This window comes from Topomyia yanbarensis, chromosome 2 (genome assembly GCF_030247195.1).
Source record: "Topomyia yanbarensis strain Yona2022 chromosome 2, ASM3024719v1, whole genome shotgun sequence".
Lineage (NCBI taxonomy): Eukaryota > Metazoa > Arthropoda > Insecta > Diptera > Culicidae > Topomyia > Topomyia yanbarensis.
The window spans coordinates 203,911,696-203,937,413 of record NC_080671.1 but is presented as its reverse complement, the minus strand read 5'-3'; the positions used below and the strand labels follow the sequence as shown (position 1 = coordinate 203,937,413).

Genomic DNA, 25,718 nt, shown 5'->3' with positions numbered 1-25,718 from the left:
TTCAATTTTTTGAGGTTAAAATTTAAGAATGTTGGAACGTGATAAGCAAAGCGAAACAATGTACCCGATGCAACTGGCAGGATTCGTGTAAAAATTAGAGGAAACTGTTTCGCTTATCAACTGCTTAGTGAATATGCAACATTAAGGGTTGTGGTAATCCTTCTTTCTAGGAAATCGCATATCGGCTCCATCAGAAAAATTAGGATAGCATGGATGGCGTTTTTGGTAGATTCGCAGTCCACTTGCAAACTTAAGGCAACACTATTAACACAAATTTTCCGAAATAGCCATCCCGGCCAATTCGCCACAAGAAGAGTTCACTCGACCAAAAATTTAACTTCCTTTTCTGCGACGCGTAAATGATTGAGGTTAAAACGAGTGGAGAAATAACAACAAACTTTCTTGGCGATTGAGGTTAAAACGAGTGGAGAAATAACAACAAACCGAGGGTAAAACAGGTGGAACAATCTCACGCACACAATCTTATTTCATATCCGAATAGAAAGGAATGTATCCATACACGTTGTTTCTGTGTGCGCTGCATAGACGTCAAATAACTGAATAATAGGAACCCCCGTATTTAGTTTTATCCTATTATAACACTAGGCCTATTCTAGTGCTCGTCAAACTTGCTTTTAAAGTGAAATAATCGTAAAAAGGTTCTCCAGCTAAAATAAAGGTATGTATCAGTGCAATATTTAATATATTTGTGCCGGAATAACGAGATATGAGGCGGTAAATGCTGGCTCGAAAGTGTTTATTTTGCTAAGCGCCGTTGCGTCCTGTTTCGGTTCACTACGCGAGTGAGGCGGATCAGCAGATATTTCAATAAGGTGATTTTGTTTTAATTAAAAGTTGGATTTAGAGGATAGTTCTGAATACGTATGTGCACAACAAATAAAGAATATAACTTGAGCTTTTTTTGCACACCTGTTTTAGCCAAATCGATATTGTCATTACCTCATATGCTTGGTTCGAAACCAAGGGGTACGAAATAGGGTCACAATAGGCTCTACTGCCATAATAGGCACATCACCCTACGTACCGGTTGGTTTTCTTACCCACCGCGGCGGTCTCACAAACACTTCTGCAGCTTCCTGATTGAAGACAATCCCTTTTGCTTTTGCCGTCATTGTTTATTATTTTCCACCAGCTTGTAATCCAGGCAAAAATACATGTGACGTGTACGTATGAGCCGTAGAAAGTCTATTGGTCAAAAACGCTCTGGAAGAAAATTACCAAATAAAATAACGGTCAAAATGTTTCCTTTTCACGAAGTAAATTTGATGTGAACGATTTCAAATGTCTACAGAAACTAAAATATAGAACATTTGAGGCCAAATAAATTAAGCTCTCCAAAATCTTCGAAAATAAGGACACGTTATTTAAAATAAGAACGGTTAGTTGCTCTATTTCAATGATACGTTCTTCGGTTATGATATGTTATTAGGTTTGGCGAATAAAATGTGTTTATTCCAGTTCTACTTTGCGATGACTTTGTTAGTAAGTAGTACAGGAAAACCGTCAAAATTCTTGTATTGCCATTCCGCAGCACCCCATCCTTTCAAACCATTCACTTCAAAGTTGCATAACTGTTCAACTATACGGCATTCGCTGTCTTTCCCGATATAGAACTCGGGACATGCAACTGCCAGCACCTTCACCACGTATACTTCCTTTCCTGTATAAAAATCAAAGCATGTTAGAATGCATAAATCAGATCAAAATTTATTTGTTCCGGTACTACCTGTAGTAAATTGAAAGGCGTAATCTATGGGCGGACTACCTTGCTCTCCATGTTGATAAAGATTAAAATTTACGCTTGTGATAGGATAGTTGCATCGTTCCCTCGCTAGGCTGACGAATCCTGCTTCTAGACTGTAAAGAGTGTATATAGTTAGTTCTATTGACTTCTATTTACAGTGTCACTTTTACCTTGAGAAGGTGATCGGCATACAGATAACACCCACAGTTATTCTGTCTCCGTTTTCAAGATGGATAAAGTGCATAACGTAGCGATGAAAGTTTTTCCAATCCCTTTGCTCACCTACGAATGAAAATGGAGACACATGGTCATAGAATAATTCTGTGTCAAAACGGATAAACACCAAACCCGACTGTTTCCGGTAAATTTAAGTCCATGTGGTTTATAAATGAGGCTCTGAATCAGTTCTAAAAGTTGAAAACACTGCGCTACAGTGATTTTATACTTTTTAAGTGACCTAGTATACCTAGTCATCGAATGCAACTCAAAATAATGTTTGAAAAATGTTGTATACCCTCAAAATCTTCAATTTTCAATTTTTTGTATGTTCTGGAAAGAAGAAGAAATGATCTTTCCAACGGTATGCTATGTTATGTTCCTTTGTTAGTAATACTATGCGGTTTTGGGACAACAATATGAAATAAAGCTCTTCTAATGAAGCGTCCTTGTTTTAGTAAAGATTTAGAGCGAAAATATAATTCCGCATCTAACAACTTATTTACCATCAAAATCGATTGAAATGGCAGTTATTTTTTAAATTAAAAATCTGCTCGCAATTTTAATGGGTTAGTGATGGATTGTCGTATACTATAGGCTTCTACAATTATATTTTCCGTTATTTTTTCCCATTTTAACTTCAAAATTCACACACTTACTTTTGAATGTATACGTAATCGAACATAAAACAAATCGATTTTTTGAAAATTTTATGAGACCGAAAATTTCATTAACAAAACTCCTTGTAAAAAAGATTTCCTGTGTTTATATATCTTAGGCAAACCAGCGCAACGGTGGTTTTGTGTTGTACTAACGCAAGTAAAACAATGCCATCACGCTGCCAAAGAAATAACCGGATCGCGGGCTTGCATAATAGCAGCACTTTTCGTATGACTCATATGACTAAGTTTTCTTTCCACCATAGACTCCAATTTATTGGAAAATAATAGATATTTTAGTTTTTAGCTTTTCGCGAGTTCGGAACCTTTCTCGGAAGTGTGCGGAAAACTTCACACGATCAAGTGGCAGTATTTTCTCAGGGCTGCTAGTAGAGACAGTTATTAATTGACGTTCGGAAGGCACGATCCGCGTTCACACACTTTTATTTTTTTAATTTTTGTCTTAGCGTTTTTGGCTTCAGCTCATGTCTATGTAACGGTAAATTCACCTTATACTACGTTTACACTACGAGTTAAAACGTGTTTTAACGCTATCTTGATGACATTTTTCTTGTTGCTAATTATTATAACGTGTTTTAACTCTGTAGTGTGAACATAGTATTATAGTTTTCCAATGTTTCGGAGTACGAAGGGTTTAAACGATAAAAATGACAATTTCGCCATCTCATCGCTCGTATAAAAAGATGGGTAGGTAATGTCAGAGACATAACCGAAGTGAAGTAGAATACATTTAGGCTGTTAATTCAAATGCTGCAATTTTTGCTATCTTCTGCATTAAAATCAGCTATTTCGATATTTGTTATGATGTATTGTGCCGCTTTGTTGTGATGCATTTTACCTCCGCACAGGTGCGTTGCCCTGCCCATTTTTCAAAGAGCAAATTATAATGATTGAATATTTTTCATGGTTCCTGAATATTTTGCAAAGCGATTGTGATTTCAGAGGAAAATGTTGGCTAAATGATATCATTAATTAAATTATCCCAATTGATGGTCTATAGCTAAGTTATGATTATATTTCCCTAGGGGTGTATTTTACCCCATCTACCGCTACATAATAATCATAATCACTTACGACGCGTTTGTGCAAATGTAATCTTGGTCATGCCTCGAAAATTTCAAACGCGCACCCGAGACACATGCGTGGCAAAATTCAAATGTTAGGTTTGTTTCAAAGTTTCAAGTGGGTAATTACCAACTCGATTATTTTCAAGTGGGTAGTACTGCCTGTACTACCCACATTACCTACCGGCCCTGATTATTGAATACAGTGAAAACCCGTTTTAATCAGCCCCCAATTTCGTCAGCTTTTCGACCTGATTTCGTCAGCCAGCCAGGGTTTTGAGGCTATGTCTACGGAATAATGTTGAATATGTTTACAGCTTTGGTTTATTAAAGGAAACAAATAAATATGGGTTGGCGTTGCCCCCATTTTGTCAACCAAGGATACACCAAAGGGGCTGATAAAAACGGGTCTTCGCTGTATTTCATTACACATATTTATAGTGGGATCAAAATACATTCATCTTACTGAATATCGAATAACAAATAGTTTTTGGATTTATTGTAAATTGAACTCACTCTACAGTTAAGAGCCAGCAGAAGGGCATTTGCGCGTGGAATGTCAGCATTAGTGAGTTAAGGCGAAACGCCCTATACATAATATGTTCAAATCTTCACCAAGCAGGTTTCTTAGCGTGGAGTTTTCGCAATAACCCTGCAATTGCCACGTATGATAATAACCAACAACGAGTGTAGTGCCAGGAGATTACTTTTAATGTAGTATTTCACTAATTGAACTGCGAAATAAGTAAAATCATTTAAAAAATCATAAAATATGCCGGTCTTAATGTGGATGTACAAATCCCGTCATACCTGCAGCATTTATACAATTAAACTGTGTTTATAGCAGCATGTACATTAGAGTGACAAGAAAAAAATGACCCCTATCGGTCCACCCCTGAGTCGATTCCTAGTTCCACCAGGAGTACTTGCTCCAAATTTGAAGCAAATCGGACAAGTCTAACTACCGGACCAACGAACTCGAAGTTTGTATGGAATTTTTCGACAATTTATATGAAGAAAACCCACTAGCGCACATTTTCGCCGCTAGGTGGCACTGTATGCATCGCATTATCACTGTAAGTGAAAATAAGAAAGATAATTTAATTTTCTCCAACTTTGTCGAAGAGTGCTAGTCAATCCGGCTTTGTTAAAAAAAGTTATTAAACTTTTAACGAAGTGATGTCTGAGTCAGTTTTCCATGGGGCCTAGCAGTGAATGGTTGTGTATCGGTACTCGATTCCCACCAATTATAATTTTTGTGAGTTAATGGTTAGATTTAGCTGAATAGTATGTTCAGAAGAATTGTAGTATGTGATACGAGTTATGTTTTGGTTAGAAAATTGTAGTTCCACCTGTGACCGCATAAAGGGCGCCAACATTAACTTTTCAACGAAGAGAGATAGGAATTAGATGTCTTCTACAAAGTTGGAGAACAGACATTTTTCAGTAATTCTTCTGAACATATCGATATTCTATCTCTCTTCGTTGACAAGTTAGTATTGGCGCCCTCTATGCGGTGACAGGTATAACTGAAATTTTCTAACCAAAATATAACTCGTATTATGTACTACAATTCTTCTGGACATACTATTCAGCTAAATCTAACCATTAACTCACAAAAAATTATAGTTGGTAGGAATCGAGTACTGATACACAACCATTCACTGCTAGGCCCCATGCAAAACTGACTCAGACTTCACTCCGTTAAAAGTTTAATAACTTCTTTTAACAAATCCAGATTGACTAGCAGTCTTCGACAAAATTGTAGATAATTAAATTATCTTCATGTAAACTGTCGAAAACTCCCATACAAACTTCGGGCACGTTGGTCCGGCAGTTAGACTTGTCCGATTTGCTTCAAATTTGGAGCAAGTACTCCTGGTGGGACTAGGAATCGACTTAAGGGTGGGCCGATTGAGTTTTCAAAAATTCATTATTTTCTAGGGCAGTCTAATGTACATAGATGATATGTAAAAAGTTTTTCCAGTCCTAGTTTGCCCCGAGTATCAAATCAACGGCAGAAACATATTATATCATGGGGTTTTCGATTGATTGACACCGGTGTAGTGGATTGCATTGGTTTTGCACTTTCTAGCAGAAGTGTCAATGGAACATACCCAGTTTTCTGCACTTCTGCTAGAAAGTGCAAAAACGGTGCAGTTTCAGTGCACTCCACTACACCGGTGTCAATCAATCGAAAACCCCATCAGTATCCAATAAGCCAACATCATCTCATTCACACAACACAACAAACAATGCTAATCAAATCGTCATCGTCAATCGCACTACCGCTTGTCAGAAGACAATTAACCAAATGATGACTTTATCCGAGCCCTCCACGCATAATTTAAAGAGCAAAACAGCGGAGTCTCTCGCACCCAACCACCGCTTCGCACGCGCACACTTGCAATCCGTTTATTGAACTCCGAAAAAAGAGCGTTCTGCTTTTTCTGCGATGTGTGCTGATCACTGTATGCATGAAACTGGGTGATGCCTGGCGTTATTGAATATATTCAAAACGAAGAGTTTGAGCTGACACAAAACGTAACAGCTACTACGAGGTCAGACAGCAAACTGACGAATTTTCTCTTATGTGCCGTTTTTATACCTGGCGAAGTTCATTGGATACCAAAAAGGCAGTCTGATAGAGTTTTCGATTGAAAGAACTGGTGTAGTTTTCTGCACTGAAATTGCACTTTTCTTGCAGAAGTGTTGTCAAAACACCGACACCATGTTCCATTGATTGGAACTGCAATAAAAAAGTGCAATTCCAGTGCAATTTCGGGGCAGATATTTGGCACCGAAAATTTTGTCGGTGGAGCCAGTGCACTCACTAACACCAACAACGCAAACGTCAAAACAACCCAGCCGTGGCCGCTAACAGATGTTCTTGTTGACATTCGATGTGGATCATTGAAAAATTATACGTGAAGAACGCTTTTTTCTCGAAAATTTTAGTTTTTGTTATTTGTAATTTTATTAGTGTTAACTGTTTTTCAGGTCAAGGAAAAATAACATTACATATTTTACAAATGGAAGGACTAATATACACGTCAATATTCTCTGGTTTTTGATAGCCTTTTCAAATCTCGTTTAGTGATTTCTTGAAGCAGGTTATTGTCGGTTAATTATTTCAATTGGAAGTGCGTTCCAGCTAAGGGCTCCGTAAATTAGCACACTTTTTCTGCTGCTGGCTGTGTTAATTGGGATGTGGAATAATCTTGTGCACTCCGAGACGCTTTTCTGAAGATGTTCCAGGATATGTCCGGGGTACTATTCGTAGAACCCGACTTTAAAGCATCTTTGTAATTCTTTGAGCTGAGTTGATAAACCTGGAACATACCGTGTCACCGTATGTGAGATAAGGTATGATGACTGCTAGCATCAGCTTCTTGCGTGTGGGTGTCGAAAGGACAGATGCGAAGCGGCGGAAAGTCCTTAATGTGCCGAATACTTTCTTTGTGATATTATTCACCTGTGTTGCCCATTTTAAGTTGCTGTCCATTTTTAACCCTAGATTGGTGACTTCTTTGGATAGCGGGATAATCTCTCCGCAAAATGAGATCTTGCTTTGGGGTGTGATGTTACCTTGTTTGTAGAAGATTACAGCCTTGGTTTCGCGTGGGTTAGGGAAAAGTTTGTTGCTCGCTGTTCACTGTTCGATTGCGTTGAGATCAGCATTTAATATATTGATCATATTTTCTACATATTGCACCGGGCCGGAAATGTAGATTTTCATGTCGTCGGCGTACAGGTGGTATTCGCAGCGTAGAATTTCAGGCATGCTATTAATATATAGGGAAAATAACAGTGCACTGAGGTAGAATCCTTGGGGAGTTCCATCTGTAAGTACTCTCTCCGCTGACTTCTTCCTATCTTCTTTGCCAAGCTGAGTACGGTGCTTCATGTATGATGTCAACAGGTCGCATGCATCAGCATAGAAACCAAACTCTTCTAGCTTTTTGCGGAGTATCCGGTGACTTACGCAGTTGAAAGCAAGCGACAGGTCGACAAGAACCATCACAGTACAGTTGCCTTTGTCTAGGTTGATATAGATATCGTGTACGACTTTTGTTAGGGCGGTGCTAGTACTATGACGTTTTTGATATCCTGATTGATGTTTGGCAAGCAGCTGTACTGCCGTGATATGCATAACAGTCTCACCTGCATAGGAAATCCATAGCAAATGGGACTGTTATGCGTATCACGGCAGTGTAGTTGATAGTTGAAAGCTATAGATCTGGTCGAGCAGAATTTTCTCGAATATTTTAGAGATGGCTGGGAGGACACTAATTGGTCGATAGTCTTTTGGCTCGACGTGATTGACAGATTTCGGAATCGGCTATGAAGGCCGTTTTTCAGATTTGCGGAAACCTGCGACTATCGATTATCGCATTGAAGAGGTGAACGAGGATCGGACTGATGTGAGGGCCTAATAGCTCGACAAATGAGATAGGTTAGAGATGGTCGGGTGGTTTCAATTTTTTCGAACCCGAACCCGAGTGCTTAAAAATTTAAAAACCCGAACCCGGCCCGAGCCCAAAATTATAAAATTTGAAAAACCCGAACCTTTTAAAATTTAAAAACTCAAACCCGACCCGTACCCCAGAATGAAAATTTTGTAAAACCCGACCCGAACTCGAGAGTTTTAAAATTTGAAAACCCGAGCCCGACTCATACCTGAAAATTTAAAATTTGAGAAACCCGATCCGAACCCACTTTACTAATACGAACAATCAACCAATTACCCCGAAGATTTGGCACCAGAGCGGGATCCAGGGCTAATCTAAGAATAGTAGAATCATTCGAACCTGAAGTAGCCCTACACGTGTTGAGTTATATCTGCCTATGGCGAAACGAATTGCTGGCGAGTAGAATCCGCATTTATATATTTATTATTATTGAATGTCAGATTTGAAATGTTCTGAGAAACTTATAAACCGTCGATATCTTAACCGGAAAGTAGGATAAATCGGAAAGTAGGATGGGCGCATTAGTCGCCTTCCAATGCGCACACCTTGGCTAAAGAGTCCGCCTTCTCATTGCCCGCAATAGAGCAATGTGACGGGACCCAAACCAAGGTAGTCTGGTAAGGTTTTTCAGATAAAGCACTCAGATATTCCCGGATTTTCCCCAGGAAATACGGTGAGTTCTTTCCAGACTTCGCTGCACTGATGGCCTCAATGGAAATGAGACTGTCCGAAACGATGTAGTAATGGTATGCGGGCAGGGTGTCAATGATCCCGAGAAGATAATTAATGGCAGCTAATTCTGCGACGTAAATTGAAGCAGGATTATTGAGTTTGAATGAGGCAGAAAGATTTTCGTTGAATATACAGAAGCCTGTGGACCCGTCGAGAATTGATCCGTTAGTGTAGAACATTTTGCCGCAATCGACTTGATGGTATTTATTATAGAAAATATTTGGGACCACTTGTGAGCGAATGTGATCCGGGATGCCACGAACCTCTTTCTTCATGGATGTGTCGAAAAATACAGTTGGATCAGAAGTATCTAAGAGATGAGCACGGTTAACGTTATACAAAGATGAATTGATGTTCTGTGCCATGTAATCGAAGTACAAGGACATGAATCGGGTCTGAGAATTAAGTTGGACAAGCCTTTCGCAATTTGCAATCATCAATAAGTTTAAAATATCGCATCGAATGAGCAATCGATATGAGAGGTCCCAGAATCGATTTTTTAGCGGAAGGACGCCCGCCAGCACTTCGAGACTCATCGTATGGGTCGATTGTATGCAACCCAAGGCAATGCGCGAACAGCGATACTGGATTCTCTCTAGTTTGATGAAATGTATGTTCGCAACGGAGCGGAAAGCAGAAACATCCGTACTCCATCACTGATAGTATCGTTGTTTGGTACAGCCTGATTAGGTTTCCTGCGGATAGGAATCCCATCGTGTTCCGGTTATTGTACGGAGAAAGTTGTACCTTTGTTGGCACTTCTGTTTCAGATACCTAATGTGACATCCCCAGGTTCCTTTAGAGTCGAACCAGACCCCGAGATATTTGAATGTTGAAACCTGAGCAATAGTTTTATCCATTAACTGAAGCTGTAGTTTCGCTGGTTCACGCTTCTGAGAAAATACGACTAGCTCAGTTTTCTCCGTAGAGAACTCGATACCCAGCTGGAGAGCCCAAGCAGACAAATTGTCCAAGGTATCTGCAGTGGTCCGTGCAAGTCGACGGCTTTGGGACCTGTAATAGAGACCACACCGTCATCTGCAAGCTGACTTAGCGTGCAGGAATTGACAAGACATTTGTCAATGTCATTCACGTAAAAATTGTATAGGAGAAGGTTTAGACATGAGCCCTGGGGAAGGCGAATGTAGCTAAATCGTGATGACGATAAATCACCATGCGAAAAATGCGTGTGTTTTTCAGATAACAGGTTTAGCAAAAAGTTATTTAAAATTGGTGAAAGACTTATCATAAAGAATGTTGATGAAAACTGAATCGTAAGCCCTCGTGATATCCAAGAATACTGATATGTCATTTTAATTTCTGTTGAGAGCAATGCAAGGCGATCGTTCGTCCCTTTGCCTTTGCAAAAGCCAAACTATGTATCTAACAGTAACCCTAATAAACATCTTATGATTCAAGAGCCTAACGAACAGTTCAGGGTATCATCCAAACAATATGTGGAATCGTTGCACTATATGAGTTAAAGTTCGTGTATAATATTTTTTATTAGGGAAGCCATTTGCTTCGACCTAATTGTCGAGGCGAAACAAGATCATTTTCTCGAATGACTTCCGGATACACGATAGCATTGCAATCGGTCGATACGAGTTGTGGTCGGAGGCTGGTTTTCCTAGTTTTTGGATGGCGATGACACTCACTTGTCTCCAATCATGTGTCCAATGTTACCCTCAAGAAACTTTCTAAATAAATTCAACAAGCGTCTCTTGGCAGAGTCTGGTAGATTCTTCAACAAGTTGAATATAATTCTGTTTGGCCCCGGGGGCTTTATTGTTTCATGATAAGTAAGCAAGTGAGAACTCCACCATCGAAAACGGTGTTTCGTTCGCAGTATTGCGAGGCGACGTGGCGCGGTAGATTTTCTGTGCCGGGGCGGGATCCGGACAAACCTTCTTGGCGAAATCGAATATCAAACTGTTTGAATATTCCACGCTCTCGTTAGTACTGCTTCGGTTTCGAATACGTCGGGCCGTGCCCCAAATGTTTCGATGTTTCTCTTGTTAACCCGCCGACAAAGCGGCGCCAGTAACTGCGTTTCTTGGCTTTCATTAAACTTTTCATTCGCTTTTCTAATATCGTGTAGAGTCGAAAGCTATTGATCAACCCGTCGTTCAGTAAGGCTTTATACGCGGCAGCCTTCTCCGCGTACACGTCTGAGTACTCTTTGTCCCACACGGGTTGGGAGAACGTTTTTGGGTGTTCATGTCGGGTACTCGTTTCGTCTGAGTTTGAATCTCGGTATCGAGAATCGAGTTGGATAAAAACTTATACTCTTCCTCCGAGGGAAGTACCTGTGTCGAATCGATTTTGGATAGCATTTCTGCGTAAGAGCGTCTGGAGCGATCTTTGACGGATCGCTTCAGGTCATCCGCGCGAAGTTTGTACGTTGGGCATTTCAAAAGTGCATACGGATTCTCCCCACAGTAAACACACTTCTTAGCGGACCTACTGCAAGTATCTTCTGCATAGCGTTCCCCACATTTACCGCACCGTTGCTTGTTACTACAGTAGGTGGCCGTATGACCTAGCTGCTTGCAATTGGAACCCGTGGTACAAACAGACGCACAGATAGACGAGCTCCTCCTACTTCAACGTAGCTCGTAAGTGCAGATCCGGCGAAGGCTACGCGAAACCAGTCTGATGGATATTAATTCCCATCTTCGATGTACTTTGAGTGCAAATGCTTGCACTCCAAAATCTTAACTGATTGAAAGTTAGGGTCATTAAAGCGGCCAACCTCATCATTCATTAGATCATCGACAGTTAGACCCACATCACTTACCACAACGTCAATTTTCACATCACGAGGAGGAATGTAAACGCGATACATCATTGTAAAGAGGCTATTACTAACGATATCATTGACCGGTTTCAATGCAGTAGCGACTGCGCGCAGTTTATCTGACTGTAACTTTTTAATCTCGGTTACGGCCGAGTAACGTTTTGTCAGCTCTCGCGCAGCAGTTATGCTGTTTAACCATACCATCCAAGGACCAGCGGATCCATCCTGGTAAACGTTGATTCGGGGGGGGGGGGGGGGGGCGGTGCTGTGATATATTTGGGGGAAGTGGGGAAGATGAGTTGGAGGTAACAACTTCTGTCTCCGACTCAAATAGGTGTTCCTCTTCCCCAAAAGATTCACCTTTGGAGGGAGATCCTTCTCCTTGATCCATTTTGTTGCGGGAGCAACACGCTCGACCGCACTGTTTAACTTAAATAAAAATAAAAAAATCAAATGCAAAAATAAAAAAAATCGATAAGAAACGTAAAAAACGAAACACTTCACCAGTTGGTTCCTGACGAGCTGGTAGGTGAATTGATCCTTCGTTTGTTTTATGCGTCACCCGCGTGACCTTTATCTGGTATAGCTCGTCTAAGCAAAGCCGTCTTTCAGGTAATAAAACTGTTTAACACCGCACTACACTGAACTGCTTGACACAATTTAACGTTTATAATGTTTATACTCCTGCCCTTGCTGGGATAAACACCTTCACTGATATCGCCTAAATCAAGGTAATGTTACAACAAACATCGCGCGTGTGTAACGAAGGAGCGCTCGGTTACGAATGCTTGTAACTCTTTTATTCTGTATTATAGGCTTATAGACCATAAGCCTTTACCTCCATAGTTTTTGGATAACTTGAAAAAAAAACAAGTTCTTTCAACTGGGCATCCATGAATATATAACGACTAAGAGATCATAAAACTGAAGACAAAAACGTTCATGGATGACTTATAGCAATCGTTGCAATCAATTTAATATTGAATTCCCTAAACCTCAAGGAGTGTATACAATATTCCTTTATTTCTGGGAGTTCTAGGATAACCATGAGACGTTCGTAGAGTACCTGTGGCATTCATTGAACTCAATACAACATTGCACTTGGTATCATGAACCTCAAGGAGTATGCAGAGAACAAAAAAATATAAAATAGGATGGTCAGAATCGGACCATGGTTGGGTATTTCGGACCTTTGGTTGATTTGCTTGGGAATGTCCATACACAATCTAGTAAAAGAAAAACTATCTGAAGCAAATATGAGTGCGGAGTCGGAAAATCGGTTAAGGGAACCCTTCACTAGCGCCGCATATTAGGAGTAAACTAGACTAACCTTCGGGCAGTCCTTAGCCTACAAAAGAACTATGCCGAACACATCATTCTTAATTATCATGATATTGAAATCCAAAAAATAAAAGAAATTGCATGTTCACTAGCGCCGCCCAGCGGATGAAATCCGAATGAATCTTCTTCCATCCCCAAGAACCTTATTGAGAACAACATCGACCTAAACCATAAAACCTTTGAGATAGAACCAAGGATAGAACATAATTTTCCAAATACTACGCTAGGCTATTATGTACTTTAGCGCAGCCTAGTGGACGAATCTAAAAATGATTTATTCATTTACGTGCAGCATTTGATCTACTGATGTATATCGTCAAATTGAGTCACTAGCGTTGCCCTGCAAGTTAATTCCAAAAATAATCCATAGGTATACGGGTTGATCTTGACCTACTGAAAAACTTTTCTGAAAAGATCATATCTTTCAATTAACAGAATATTGACATATACCATTATATTATGTGCTGTGTGTGCTCACTAGTGCCGTATAGAGAATTGCAGACTAATCGGTCACTAGCGCAACGTTGCGATAATTATATGATCTACGGAAATCGTTTTGTCGAATTCCTTTCAAGCGGCCCAATTAACCGCGCATTAAGAGACACAACTCTACATGTTGTTCGGTGTGGAATTTGTTTATTTTCCCGTATAAGTTGGTACCACAATGAATCAAATTGTTCAAAACCTTTTTGATCAACATATTAGCACAGAGAACAGACGTCCATCTTCAGCATTCAACTTGTGTAAAATCTCTAACGGTTTCGAAGGTAGTTTGGATATCTAAACCAGGTGCGCTACTGTCGTCATGTTTTTTTTGTGGCTGAGTGCGACAGAATTGACAGCGGTTATTCCTCTACCCAGTCAAACTAGTTCGGAACCGATTCGGACTTCCAGCATGAATTCCAGCTCAAATGCGTCAACCGATAGAGTCGGGATCGGTTGTTTTCTTTGAGCTAGATTCCATACTGAATCCATCCAGGATTTCGAACCGGTTCCGGAATCGATTTGACGGATAGTTGGGATAGGTTGGTGTGGCGGCGCTAGTGTTTTAAGTATATTAATTCAAATGTTTACACACGTTTTTTAAATATTTTTGTTCGATCATGGATGTCTGTTCTCTGTGATATTAGGGTCTGCACTCTGGTTGTCCACCGTTTGACTGCGCCGTATAACAATATCTACACACAGGCACGTAGCCAGAGGGGGGGCTAGGGGGCTAAAGCCCCCCCCGAAATTTTTCAAAAATAAATTTAAAAAGCCGGTGACTTTTAACAAAACTTGTTGCTTATTTGGTTTGAACAAATTATTGAGAAAAAGTTAAAGAAGGCTATTTCTAACCACCGAAGGCAATGGTCACGAAATTCAGTGTGCTTTATGCTTTTGCTCGAGCCAGTGCGAAGCGAACAACAAAAAAGTAACTTTTATATTGTGTGCCTTGTCTGAAGAATACAAGAGACTGTTACTTTAATTGTAGCTGTAATAATCTGTCGAGATTAGTGATTATCAGAAGCAAGAATTGGTGCTCCAGCCAAATGCGGTGATTATAAAATTATTGATCATTCGCATCCTGAAGGTGTAAATAGAGATTAGACTTTCGGAAACCGGCTCTATCCAGTTCTACCATGGCAGGCATTTAGCGCTCAACAAATTAGTGCAGGCGAAACCATTCATTTCGCACAACTTAAAGCACAAGGTTGTGTGTGACAATGCTTAATTAAGATCCTTCTGTATATGGACTATGAGAAAATGAATGTTCCGCTACAAGATCGGATACCGCTTACTCGCAGATTAATGTCACATTTGGGAGAAATGTAATCTATTTGGAAGGGCAATTATTGAGGGCAAAAAGCAAGGAAGATATTCGCGAACATAAAGGCAGCAACTACGATGATGACACGGAAATGTACAATAGCGAGATAGAAATGAACTACTCCCCCCAAGACATAGTTGGTGAGGAAAAAAATATTTCCTCGCCTCGTAAACAGGTTTCCGCGTGCAATGGCTAAGCGCTTGCGCGAGATCTGTAGGACAACCACATAAACTCGTTATATTATTTTTATTGTTTACATAAGGAAATATATAAAAGACCCACGACCCAGTTTGTTATTTACACTCTGTTCTCTGTACACTACTCTGCGCTACACAAAAAGTATTTCAATTTATCTGAGAACGATTGAGCCGAGAATAGAATTTTCATTTCGCGTCATTTTAACGCAATGCCATTTTTATTAACGCTTCATTTCATTGTTACGAGTAATTCGTTCCGTACTAATACACTGTTAATCCGTAAATCCGTGATATCTTCGACAAACGTGCAAAAAAAATTATTTTAAAGGTGGACCGGGCAAAAAGTGGTAAAATAATAGGCAATCACGAAGAGGGACTAAAATGTTGGGACTGATTGAATCTATAAGTCAATAAGTTGGGATAACAGTTTCGATTTCATGTCTTAAGTATGTGACAGTCTTTCGTTCCGTTTTTGCTCGTCATGGAATAAAATGAGAGAGATAATCTTAAATAAGAGAGCAAAGAGAGGAAAAAATCAACCAATCTAAATCGACTCAAGATCACTCTTCTATCTTTACTATACACTCAACACGAGTTCTTTTCGAATTGCGCTCTGATCTTCTCATTTCGTCTTCGTTGCGTTAGGTGCAACAACTTTAATTGAAACTTTTTCCCAAATAGTGATAAAATAAACATGTAATCAGACAAACATTACAACTTTCTTCAAGAAATCATACATCTCTTCCAATCTTGATGATGATTGAAAAAAATCAAGAGCTAATTATTTTTATTCACAAACAAACCTATTACTAAACAGATTAGTGTTCATATTTGTTTAATGAATTGGCAAAGAGTTTTGCAAAAGTTTTACAGGAAACGGATAATTTGCTGTAATTTAAAACAGACAACTCTAAAAGAAAGCCTCGGCAAATTAGGTGCAAGTGCGATGTGTTCTCTTCCATGTGTCGGAAGCAAGTGATGCTGAAATTATTATCTATGTTTATAGTCACTAGTTATTTTGGTGGTGTCATCAATGTTATATTTACCAAATTTTATGTAAATTAGAAGCATTGAGTAATCAGTGCTAAGTAATTTTCTTTCGATTTGTGAATAGATTCTGAGCAGTTTCGCTCAGTAGATTAAATTCTGGGTAGTTTCCATTAGTAGATTAAATCATTGAAATATATATTTGACATTGTCCAAAACCCCACGAATTCCGAAATAAAACCTTCAAATAAATAAATAAAACCAAAATGTTCAAATATAATATTTACTTAATCTAGGTAATCTTCTCAAGTTACAACGGTTTTGCAAGATTGTCAAAAGTCAATAGAGCTAAGGCATTCTTGCTTTGTAGTGAGATCAGTAGTTTTTGCACTCACTTTACATTTTGACTTTTACTATAGTTTTAGGGATCTAGGAAAATCAGTCTACGATATTTTTAATTCATAAGTACAATGATATAAAAAGTACCTAAAAAGAATCAACTTAAATAGATAAAAAGATAGTTATTCTGAGTTGCCTGATAATGTTGTCGAAGATAGTCTTTAACCCATTACCTATGAGAGTCAAATGAAAAAACATGTGTTTTTTTCAGGATTGTTTTGATTACGACATGATCAGTATCATTTAAATTGAAAATTTCATAAAGTCGAGTTAACGCAAACTTCGGATGAAGTCAAAGAGCTAGTAATAGTAGAAAGAAACCTGATCATGAAAATAGGAGTTGAACCTATTTTCTGCATCTACAAATCGCCTGCCTTATCAGAAGATTTGAAGCAAATTTCGACATTCACTTTGTTCGGACATTCTTTGCAACGGTAAACTTTGATTTCACACTGATATATTCCTATTCATGGGGACAACCTTGACGTTGGTTTCGTTCTTCTGATTAGCAAATGCGTGTAAAGTTTCGTGAGACGGGTTTTTGGATATTTTTCTACTCATTCCAATTTAGCGTCTTCTACAAATTGTAAAGGTGTATCGAATGTGTAGCATTTTCAAGCAGCGTAGCATGCAGCGTAGCATTTTCAAGCAGCCCTTAATACTTTGAGCTCTTGACTATTCATTTTTGTAACTAGAGAAATTTCTAACTTGTAAATCAAAAATAATCAAATTTAATTCGTCGATGCACTATAGCCTTTCTTGTAACAGGCAACATATTATTAGGGTTTTTAGTGTCTATTGTCTTATTTTTGGAATTTTTTTCACTAAGAACTTTTCATAATTACGTTCAGTTTCCAGTGATTGTTTCAAGTCATCAGAATTAATACATTTATGCAATAATTTTTAAGCCCCTCCCGAAACAAAATCCTGGCTACAGGCCTGTCTACACATTTTGATAAATTTTCCGACTGTACCTAATGATTAATCCGCTTAAAGCAACACTTATTTCTCATTTAAGTGCTTTATTTTGTAAATAAACAAACATCAGCTGTTGAATGACAGCTCGACAAACTACACGCACACATTCAAGAGTGCACTCGATTTGCGTTGGAGCGTTCCATTGGCACCGTGCCAGTGCAAAACACTGGCGCGGTGTCAGTGCCATCAATCGAAAAACCTATGAGCAACGCTCGCTGCTTGGTTGAATTGTACGGACCAACCAGCGCAGATAATTACCACCATTATTTCCAATCAGATAGTGCAAAAATATAGCGATCTCGATCAGTACAACGGAAGTTATTCGCATTTGAAAACTGGGAAAATACCTCAGCAGAAATTTTTGAAAAGGGACCCCCATATTGAAACGTTTGAACTATTCTACTTCAAAATAACTCATACAACCACTTGAAATGTGGAAACCGTCAACAATCGGTGCAGATGAAATAAAAACACATAAAAGCAATTTGTGAGAAATGCAGTGAAATTAAAAATGAGAGGATTTAACCCTCTAGTCCCAAATTTTTATTTGGCTTGAAAAAACATTTGTAGGTGGGTTTCGTGATGAGAAAAACGAAAATAATGTTAATAATTCATGTAAGCAATGAATTTTTCATTAAAGCCTCAAAATAAATAGGCAGCCTAAAGGCGGTGTTGGGCACATGGGCGAATAAAAAACAAAAACTTTTTCTTCTAGTTACTTCAACATAAGCCAAAATGTTCCGAAGTAAACTAACAAAAAAAGTGCAAATTCCGAAGTAAACAAACAAAAAAGAACAAAGTTTGTTTGTGGTTACGTATATTGTAAAGTGCCTATTTTCACCATACTAAGCAGGGTGCCACACTAATTCATTAATTTTTCGGCCTACAATCAATGGAATGCGAAAAAAATGACATCAACAGCTTTGCTTCGTTATTAAGAACCAATATAATAACACAAATGCGCTGAAAACAGTGAAATTCTCTTGTTTGAGCGTAACGAAAACTCGAATCGAGTGCTCCTATTGTTGCGCTACCATTTGACTCAATACGTTGAACAAAGATGGCAGACACTGCTCTAACCAACGGCTTCAAATGGGTAGGGTGATAATAGAAACATGGCGTAAATGGGCTCATCACCATATATACGGCAAAGTTAAAAATAATCGAAGCTCTTTTTTGACGGCTGAAAATGAACCTGATGCGACTCGTGGTAAAATATTCATTCAAATATCCATGTTATTCATGCAGTTGAATGTCATGCAATATATTCATTTCACTAATTATATAGGAAAATGTTTTCAAATGCCGGTAAAGCATATGAAACAACAATCATCATCGCTTACATTGTGCCAGGGCCTACTTTGATGCGTTTGATTCGTTGCTGCACGGTCGCTTTGTGTAATAATTGGAGACGAATGAAAATCTGCATGGATGAATGGGCGGTTTGTTCGTTTGACGTTTTCAGCTGCGTCACTGAATATTGGAAATGAATGCGGCTGAATATGATAAATTTTCATTTAATGAATTTGAATATTTTTAACTCTGATATACGGCCACGGAATGTTCTTTTTGTGCGCTATCGAAAAATCAAGCTCTAAATAACAAAAATGCCGAAATTTAAAACTTCACCTAGGGTAATGAGCCTATTTTCGCCCTAACCATGTGAAGCCGGTGGTTAGAGCAGCGTTAGCCATCTTTGTTCAACGGAAGCAAAGATACTGGTGCCAATTCATACGCATTGCATCAATTGTATACCGAGTAATTAATGATATGGTGAGGCACCCTCCCTAATACGAGTAAAATGGTAAACTTAACGCTTAACGTAAACGAAACAGAATGTAATGCAACATAAGTACATGGGAGAAAGAATTACACAGTACTTGAAGTGCAGGACTATAAACAGCGCCATATGTCTAATACAAAAGGAGAAAAAAATCCGCCAACTTACCCCAGAATCCCCAAAATATAATTAAATGATTAGGACATCCATATTCTAACAGCACCATTAACCCAAAGATTTTAAAACACGCCTCTTTTCAGCTAAAATGCTAGTTTCATAATGCTAGTTTCGGTACGATAAGTAATCACAATAGACTGAAATTTTTTTTCGCCCGGGTGCCCAACACCGCCTTTATGCGGGCAAAGTGTTTTACCAAAAAAGCTAAACTTCCGAATTATTCCACTAAACCAATTCACACCTACAGTAAAATGCTACTAACCCGCTACCCAAAAATATTTTTTTAGTTATTAAAATTTCCAAAAACAGTTAAAATTTGTTTAATGAAGATTACCACCAAAATCAATTTATCTGTTATTTTCTATAAAGTTACTTTGTTGTATCGATTTTGTTGGCTTTTTTCGGTAAATTTGAGACTAAGAGAAACGAAAGCAATGAAATTGAAAGACGAATAGGTATTCTAGAGCGAATCAGTTATAAACTTGGAACGGAAAACTAGAACTAGGCAGGCTCATATGCACATGATCGAAAGAAAATGTGAAGAGTATTTTGTTTTCTGCCAAGTAGGAGTTGGGCGTTGCACCCAAGTCTACCGCATGGTTATTGAAAGAACATAACTCATCATGTTTTACCGCCGACGCCGACAAAAGAAACTTTACAAATCCTCGCCTAAAACGACCAAGCGATTATTCTTTTCCACTTCTGCTAGCATCAAGCCGTGACGTATACATTCAATCGACACCAAGCTATCGGTGCGCACCGATCCTATTGTGATTGAACTACTTGTTGATTTTTTCGTTCCGCACACGGATGGCTGTACAGTAATGTTTCGATTATATCACGCTAAATATCTATATATGTATGCATATATATATATATATATATATATATATATATATATATATATATATATATATATATATATATATATATATATATATATATATATATATATATATATATATATATATATATATATATATATATATATATATATATATATATATATATATATATATATATATATATATATATATATGTATATATATATATATATATATATATATATATATATATATATATATATATATATATATATATATATATATATATATATATATATGTATATATATATATATATATATATATATATATATATATATATATATATATATATATATATATATATATATATATATATATATATATATATATATATATATATATATATATATATATATATATATATATATATATATATATATATATATATATATAGGTGTGATATATTCGAAACATTACTGCACCATGTTTTAATTGCCGCAAAGTTCTACTTCATCGATTTTTTTGGCTATTTTCGGCAAATTTGAGACTAAGAGAAACGAAAGCAATGAAATTGACATACGGATAGGTATTATAGGCGTTGGCGGTAAAACATGATGATGAGTTATGTTCTATCAATGACCGTGCGGTAGACTTGGGTGCAACGCCCAACTCCTACTTAGCAGAAGGCAAAAGTCTCTTCACATTTCCTTTCGATCATGTCCATATGAGCCAGCCTAGTCCTAGTTTTCCGTTATAAGTTTATAACTGATTCGCTCTAGAATACCTATCCGTCTTTCAATTTCATTGCTTTTGTTTCTCTTAGTCGCAAATTTGCCGAAAATAGCCAACAAAATCGATACAGGAGAACCGTGCGGCAATTGAAACATAGTAACCAAGTTACTTTATCTCAATAAGGGGAAAAATCCGCGAAAAGATTGATTTTTTCCCTAAAATCGGAGACTTGAAAATTACATCCTCATGAAGCTACACTACTCTTTATCGATGTTTGCTTCAATTGTACACGTTTAACAGTATTCAAGACCTACTGTTTTATAATTCAAGGTTACCCATAATGATTCAATACAATTAAATTTTTAATGTTATATGCCTAAAATAACCATGTGTCTGTCTTACCCCACCTGTCCATCTTACTCACACTTAACTCCCCTATATTATGTTCCGCTACGGCATGTAGTGTTAAGGATACGTTTTGCTGTAGTACCCCAAATGTTTGTTTATGATAGCTCACCGAAACTATGATCTCTCATGCAATCCAAGGTGAGAGGGTAATTGGTTCCATTGATTTTGACTTTTCCATTGATGGCACCAAAATGTTCATAATGTGTTTGATGATACCTGAAATAAAGCATTGTTTAAATGGAATTCTGTATTTGAAAATATTTGCTCAAACTTTTTCAAGTTTTTGAAGTGTTCTCTAGTCCATTGTTCTTTTGCCATGGCACGTGCTACGGATTTGGAGTCCATGTCAGAAGCAAAATTGAAATATGGTAAGTCAGAGGTCCATGTTGCATCCAGTTTCACATCGATGTCCTGCGAATAATCATTTTCGTAACGCATTTTACCAGTATATTCTATTTTCCACGATTTCATAGGTTTTAGCGGCGTTAATTTAAGACCTTCTGCTTCATATGACCCTAACTCTGCTTCCGTTTGAATCATACAAGTATCCGGTAGCCTCGGTGATACAAGTAGCTTTTCACTAAAGTCGGATACTTTCAAGTACAAAAACCCGTTGACTAGGTTGTTTTTTCTTCTGGCAGTTCCACACACAAGCCATGACAATTTTGAGTTAGTTCCATTGAAGTAAACAGCGTCTACGGCCTGGAATATAACGGGTACGTGAATACATGAGAAGTTTTCGAATACATATGTAAAAATAAAAAATATTTTTTTATTTTTACATATTTTTTTTATTCGTGGCATCTTGTCGACGCAGTTTGCTGCTGCGTGTAAAAACCGGATAAAAATGAGAGATTCCATGAGACAGTGGCCGACCATAAAATATAACCATCGCCAGTTCGATCAAAACTTTGCAGTTATGTTCGGTTCATGATTTCTCTGGCAATTAGAACATTTTAACACAAGATAAAAATTAAATTAATGCGGGCTTTTTTCAGTGTATATTTTTTTCGCGATGAAGTTTTCATTCCCAGTAACTTTTGCCAGATAAATTTTTAACTGATAAAATAAATTCGTAAATAGATCGAACATCAATTGTACAATGCAAGAATCCATTCGTCTTTTTCTGCAACGGAGCATTATCTATAATTGTAAATGGTTGGTTTCGTTCATTTCACAATCTAAAAATATGGCGACTGATGGACGAAATTTTTCGTGATTTTAAATATTTAGTGTACATTGCACGAAATTCGTCGTAGAAAAAGAAACAATTTTTCGTGATTGAAACGAAATGTTTCGTTAATTTACCAAATGTTTGCATATATCACGAATATTTCGTTAGTCACACGATTTCATTTTCGTTCACAAACAAAATTTTCGTATATTTTTTCAACTGATATTTAAGGATCAATATTTGACAACATCTGGTATGATCGATCTGGCAAAATCGATATGATTTTTTTGTGCATGATTATTTTGGGGATTCTTCGGAAAAAATTGTTCATATTACGAAGGTTTATCGTAAAAATTATAAAGACTTTCGTGTATTTTGCCAAACAATTAGTTTGATTAATCGAACAGATTCGTATTGCGTCTACAAAAGTCGTTTTTTACGAAAAATTCGTAACGAAAATTAAAAAGTTTCCGTAGAACTACGAATGATTCATCATATGCACGAAAAATTTGAATATTTTAAGAAAGTACGACACCTATTCCTAGCATATTTACGAATATATTCCCTCAGTGTTGTATAAAACATATTTTTTTTGGAAATTCTACATTCGAAAACTTCTAACGCCCTCTTAAAAAATTGTGTCAAAATATTCTTATTTACTGTGGAAAATGTTTAGTCTTTCATGTCGGTGAAACGGGTAAAATTTTATCGGAATCAAATATGGTCGGTCACAATCGTAATGATTTTCGTTTGGATTTCCTCAAATTAAAAAAAAATCGTGCGCTACGAAATCCTTATTGTTCCTTTTAAGAATAATGGATTAAAAATTTATCTTTTTGATCGCTGCAGAATAGGTTTTCAAACGACTTTTGCATTCGATTCTTACATTTGAAGTTTATGTCAGATTTTTATATTATAATAAGCAATTAAATTAGTTGAAGGTCGTTTAACAATTTTCTGTTCTTGCAGCTTTTACAATACGCCAATAATATAATATTGTATTTTCATTCGGAATTTTCCAATAAAGAATTAAATGTCGTGCTGATTTTTTTTAAGTACATACTTACTTACATGAACATTAGACGAAAGTGGTTGAGGCTTTTCCAAATTTGCATATTTGCTTTCATCGTATTGCTTGCCGAAAATACGAAACAGTGTCTGTCGAATCTATATGCAAAAATTAAAACAAAAAAAAAATAAATTTATATATTCTTACAAAAACAAAAACCCTCGTCAAGCAAGTCTCGAGAAAAACAGTGTTAAACTGATTCGGCCATGAATTTGTATTATCCCGCAGATCCTAATCATAAAACATGCAACAACCTTTCTTATTATCAATAGACACCACATCACGCCAAATTTTAAAACATAATAACAATTTTTCTGTTCATAGATGCCAAATATTGGTTGCATTTTTGTCTGTAATAACTTTAGGTTAGGTTGGACACAACAATTGTAAAGAATACTTTTTAATAAGCAATCTTTACCAAGGGAGCTATATGTGCCCCACAAGAAACCGAACGAATGACTAGTACTTTACAGGCACTGTTTATCCGTAAGCATAATATAAAAATTAAACAGCTGATAAGTCGAATTTCGAAGATTTTTCATCGTGGAGCCTGGTCTTCTCATCATGCAATCTACATGACAATGTATATACTTTACACAAATTGACAAAAACTGTGGTTGTGAGAGAACATGACTTGAACTCTTCACCTGCTGTCATGTGGACAAACAGTTAAAATGTCGCACTGGCGAAAGTCACAGCTGTTTCCCACACACTGTCAACTAACCAATGGTCGATAAGATAACTAACATGCATTTAAGGCTCAAGTTACCTCAAGGCTTGGTAGTATGCGTAAGAAAAATTGTGTTCAGCTTTGCCACCAGATTATCCATTTAAACCTTTTCAAAACTCCAAAAGAAGAATATCAGTCGATTTATTAGATCATCACGATTCAATTCATGCAAAATACCTGCTGGAAAAACCATCGGCTTAGCTGGATGGTGCTTTTGAAAAAGTGGCTGTGATTTTTTATCACACTACCACACCGAGCTGGGGTACGCAACACAACTGCGCAATGAAAAAACCACAGCCACTTTTTCAAAAGCACCATTTAGCTAAGCCGATGGTTTTTCCAGCAGGTATTTTACATGAATTGAATCGTGATGATCTAATAAATCGACTGATATTCTTCTTTTAGAGTTTTAAAAAGGTTTAAATGGATAATCCGGTGGCAAAGCTGAACACAAATTTTCCTACGCACACTACCAAGCGTTCAATTCTAACACATGCTTGAAAAAGGTAACTTGAACCTTAAGTGACGCTATTGCATATAATCTATAACTGTGCGTCACTCATACTATGCCACTTGTAAACGGATCAATTATTCCTTGATTAATAGATAAGAATATTACTTATGATGATTATATTGTTTTATTGGGCTCTTGTACCGAAGAGCAGCAGGTGTTTCTTGGGTTCTAATCTGTGCCGTAAAAGGTAAGGCGTGATCAAATTTTTTTTTCGAAAAAATCTCGTGTTGCTAGAACAATTGTTAATTTTAACTTAAAATGAGTTTTAGTGCACTCTGATATATTAAAAAATCTTTATTATAAGTTATGATGCCACGATTAGGTGCTAATAAACTGATGTTGGTTGCACAAGGGAACTGGTGGTAAAATGAGCACGTTACGCAAAATCATTATTTGCTAGCTAATAAGTGATAGAGGAACTACAATCACCTTATATGTTTCGTGTTAAGCATGTTTTGTACATATTTCGTGAAAATACTTCGGCATAAACACATGTTTTCAAACATTATTTTTGATTTCAAAACATGTCCAAAAATGAAACACTTTCTAGTGACCTGGAAAATGTCCTGTATGTATGCAAAGCATTGTCCGAGCGGATCATGAGCACTGCATACAAACAGGGCATTTTGTAGGTAAAAAAGAACTTGTCACGGAAAAATTAAATTTTCATGACGAAATATTACATCAATTTACAATCCTGTGTCATCTAAAAACATCTACAAACTTGGGGTTATCCAGTGAAGATATATCAACTTGAGGTTAGTGGCTATTGAAGCTGATAAAATGATAGTATCGCCCTTTTGGCGATTGTTTACTTTTTCGGTCCCACCTATCAGCATTGAAGTATCGCCCTTACGTTTTTTTTACA

At 37.3% G+C, this 25,718-nt stretch overlaps 1 protein-coding gene across 1 annotated transcript; it reads right to left on the bottom strand.

Annotated features, from left to right (window-relative positions):
• Positions 1-1,412: 1,412 nt before the first annotated feature.
• LOC131682750 (uncharacterized) lies at positions 1,413-24,039 on the bottom strand. The gene is made up of 7 exons (XM_058964468.1): positions 23,861-24,039; positions 23,609-23,704; positions 21,635-22,065; positions 21,473-21,579; positions 1,936-2,047; positions 1,748-1,878; positions 1,413-1,681 (listed from the first exon to the last, which is right to left on the bottom strand). The coding sequence occupies exons 1-7, from the start codon at positions 23,948-23,950 to the stop codon at positions 1,482-1,484; spliced, it is 1,167 nt and encodes a 388-aa protein (XP_058820451.1). The 5' UTR covers positions 23,951-24,039; the 3' UTR covers positions 1,413-1,481.
• Between the last annotated feature and the right edge of the window lie 1,679 nt (positions 24,040-25,718).

Excerpts from the sequence above, each read along its gene's own strand:
- LOC131682750 (XM_058964468.1), bottom strand. The coding sequence starts at position 23,950 with ATGCAACCAATATTTGGCATCTATGAACAGAAAAATTGTTATTATGTT. Across the intron at positions 21,580-21,634 it reads CACTTCAAAAACTTGAAAAA|GTATCATCAAACACATTATG; the intron begins GTTTGAGCAAAT and ends GCTTTATTTCAG. Across the intron at positions 1,682-1,747 it reads CGCCTTTCAATTTACTACAG|GAAAGGAAGTATACGTGGTG; the intron begins GTAGTACCGGAA and ends ATTTTTATACAG.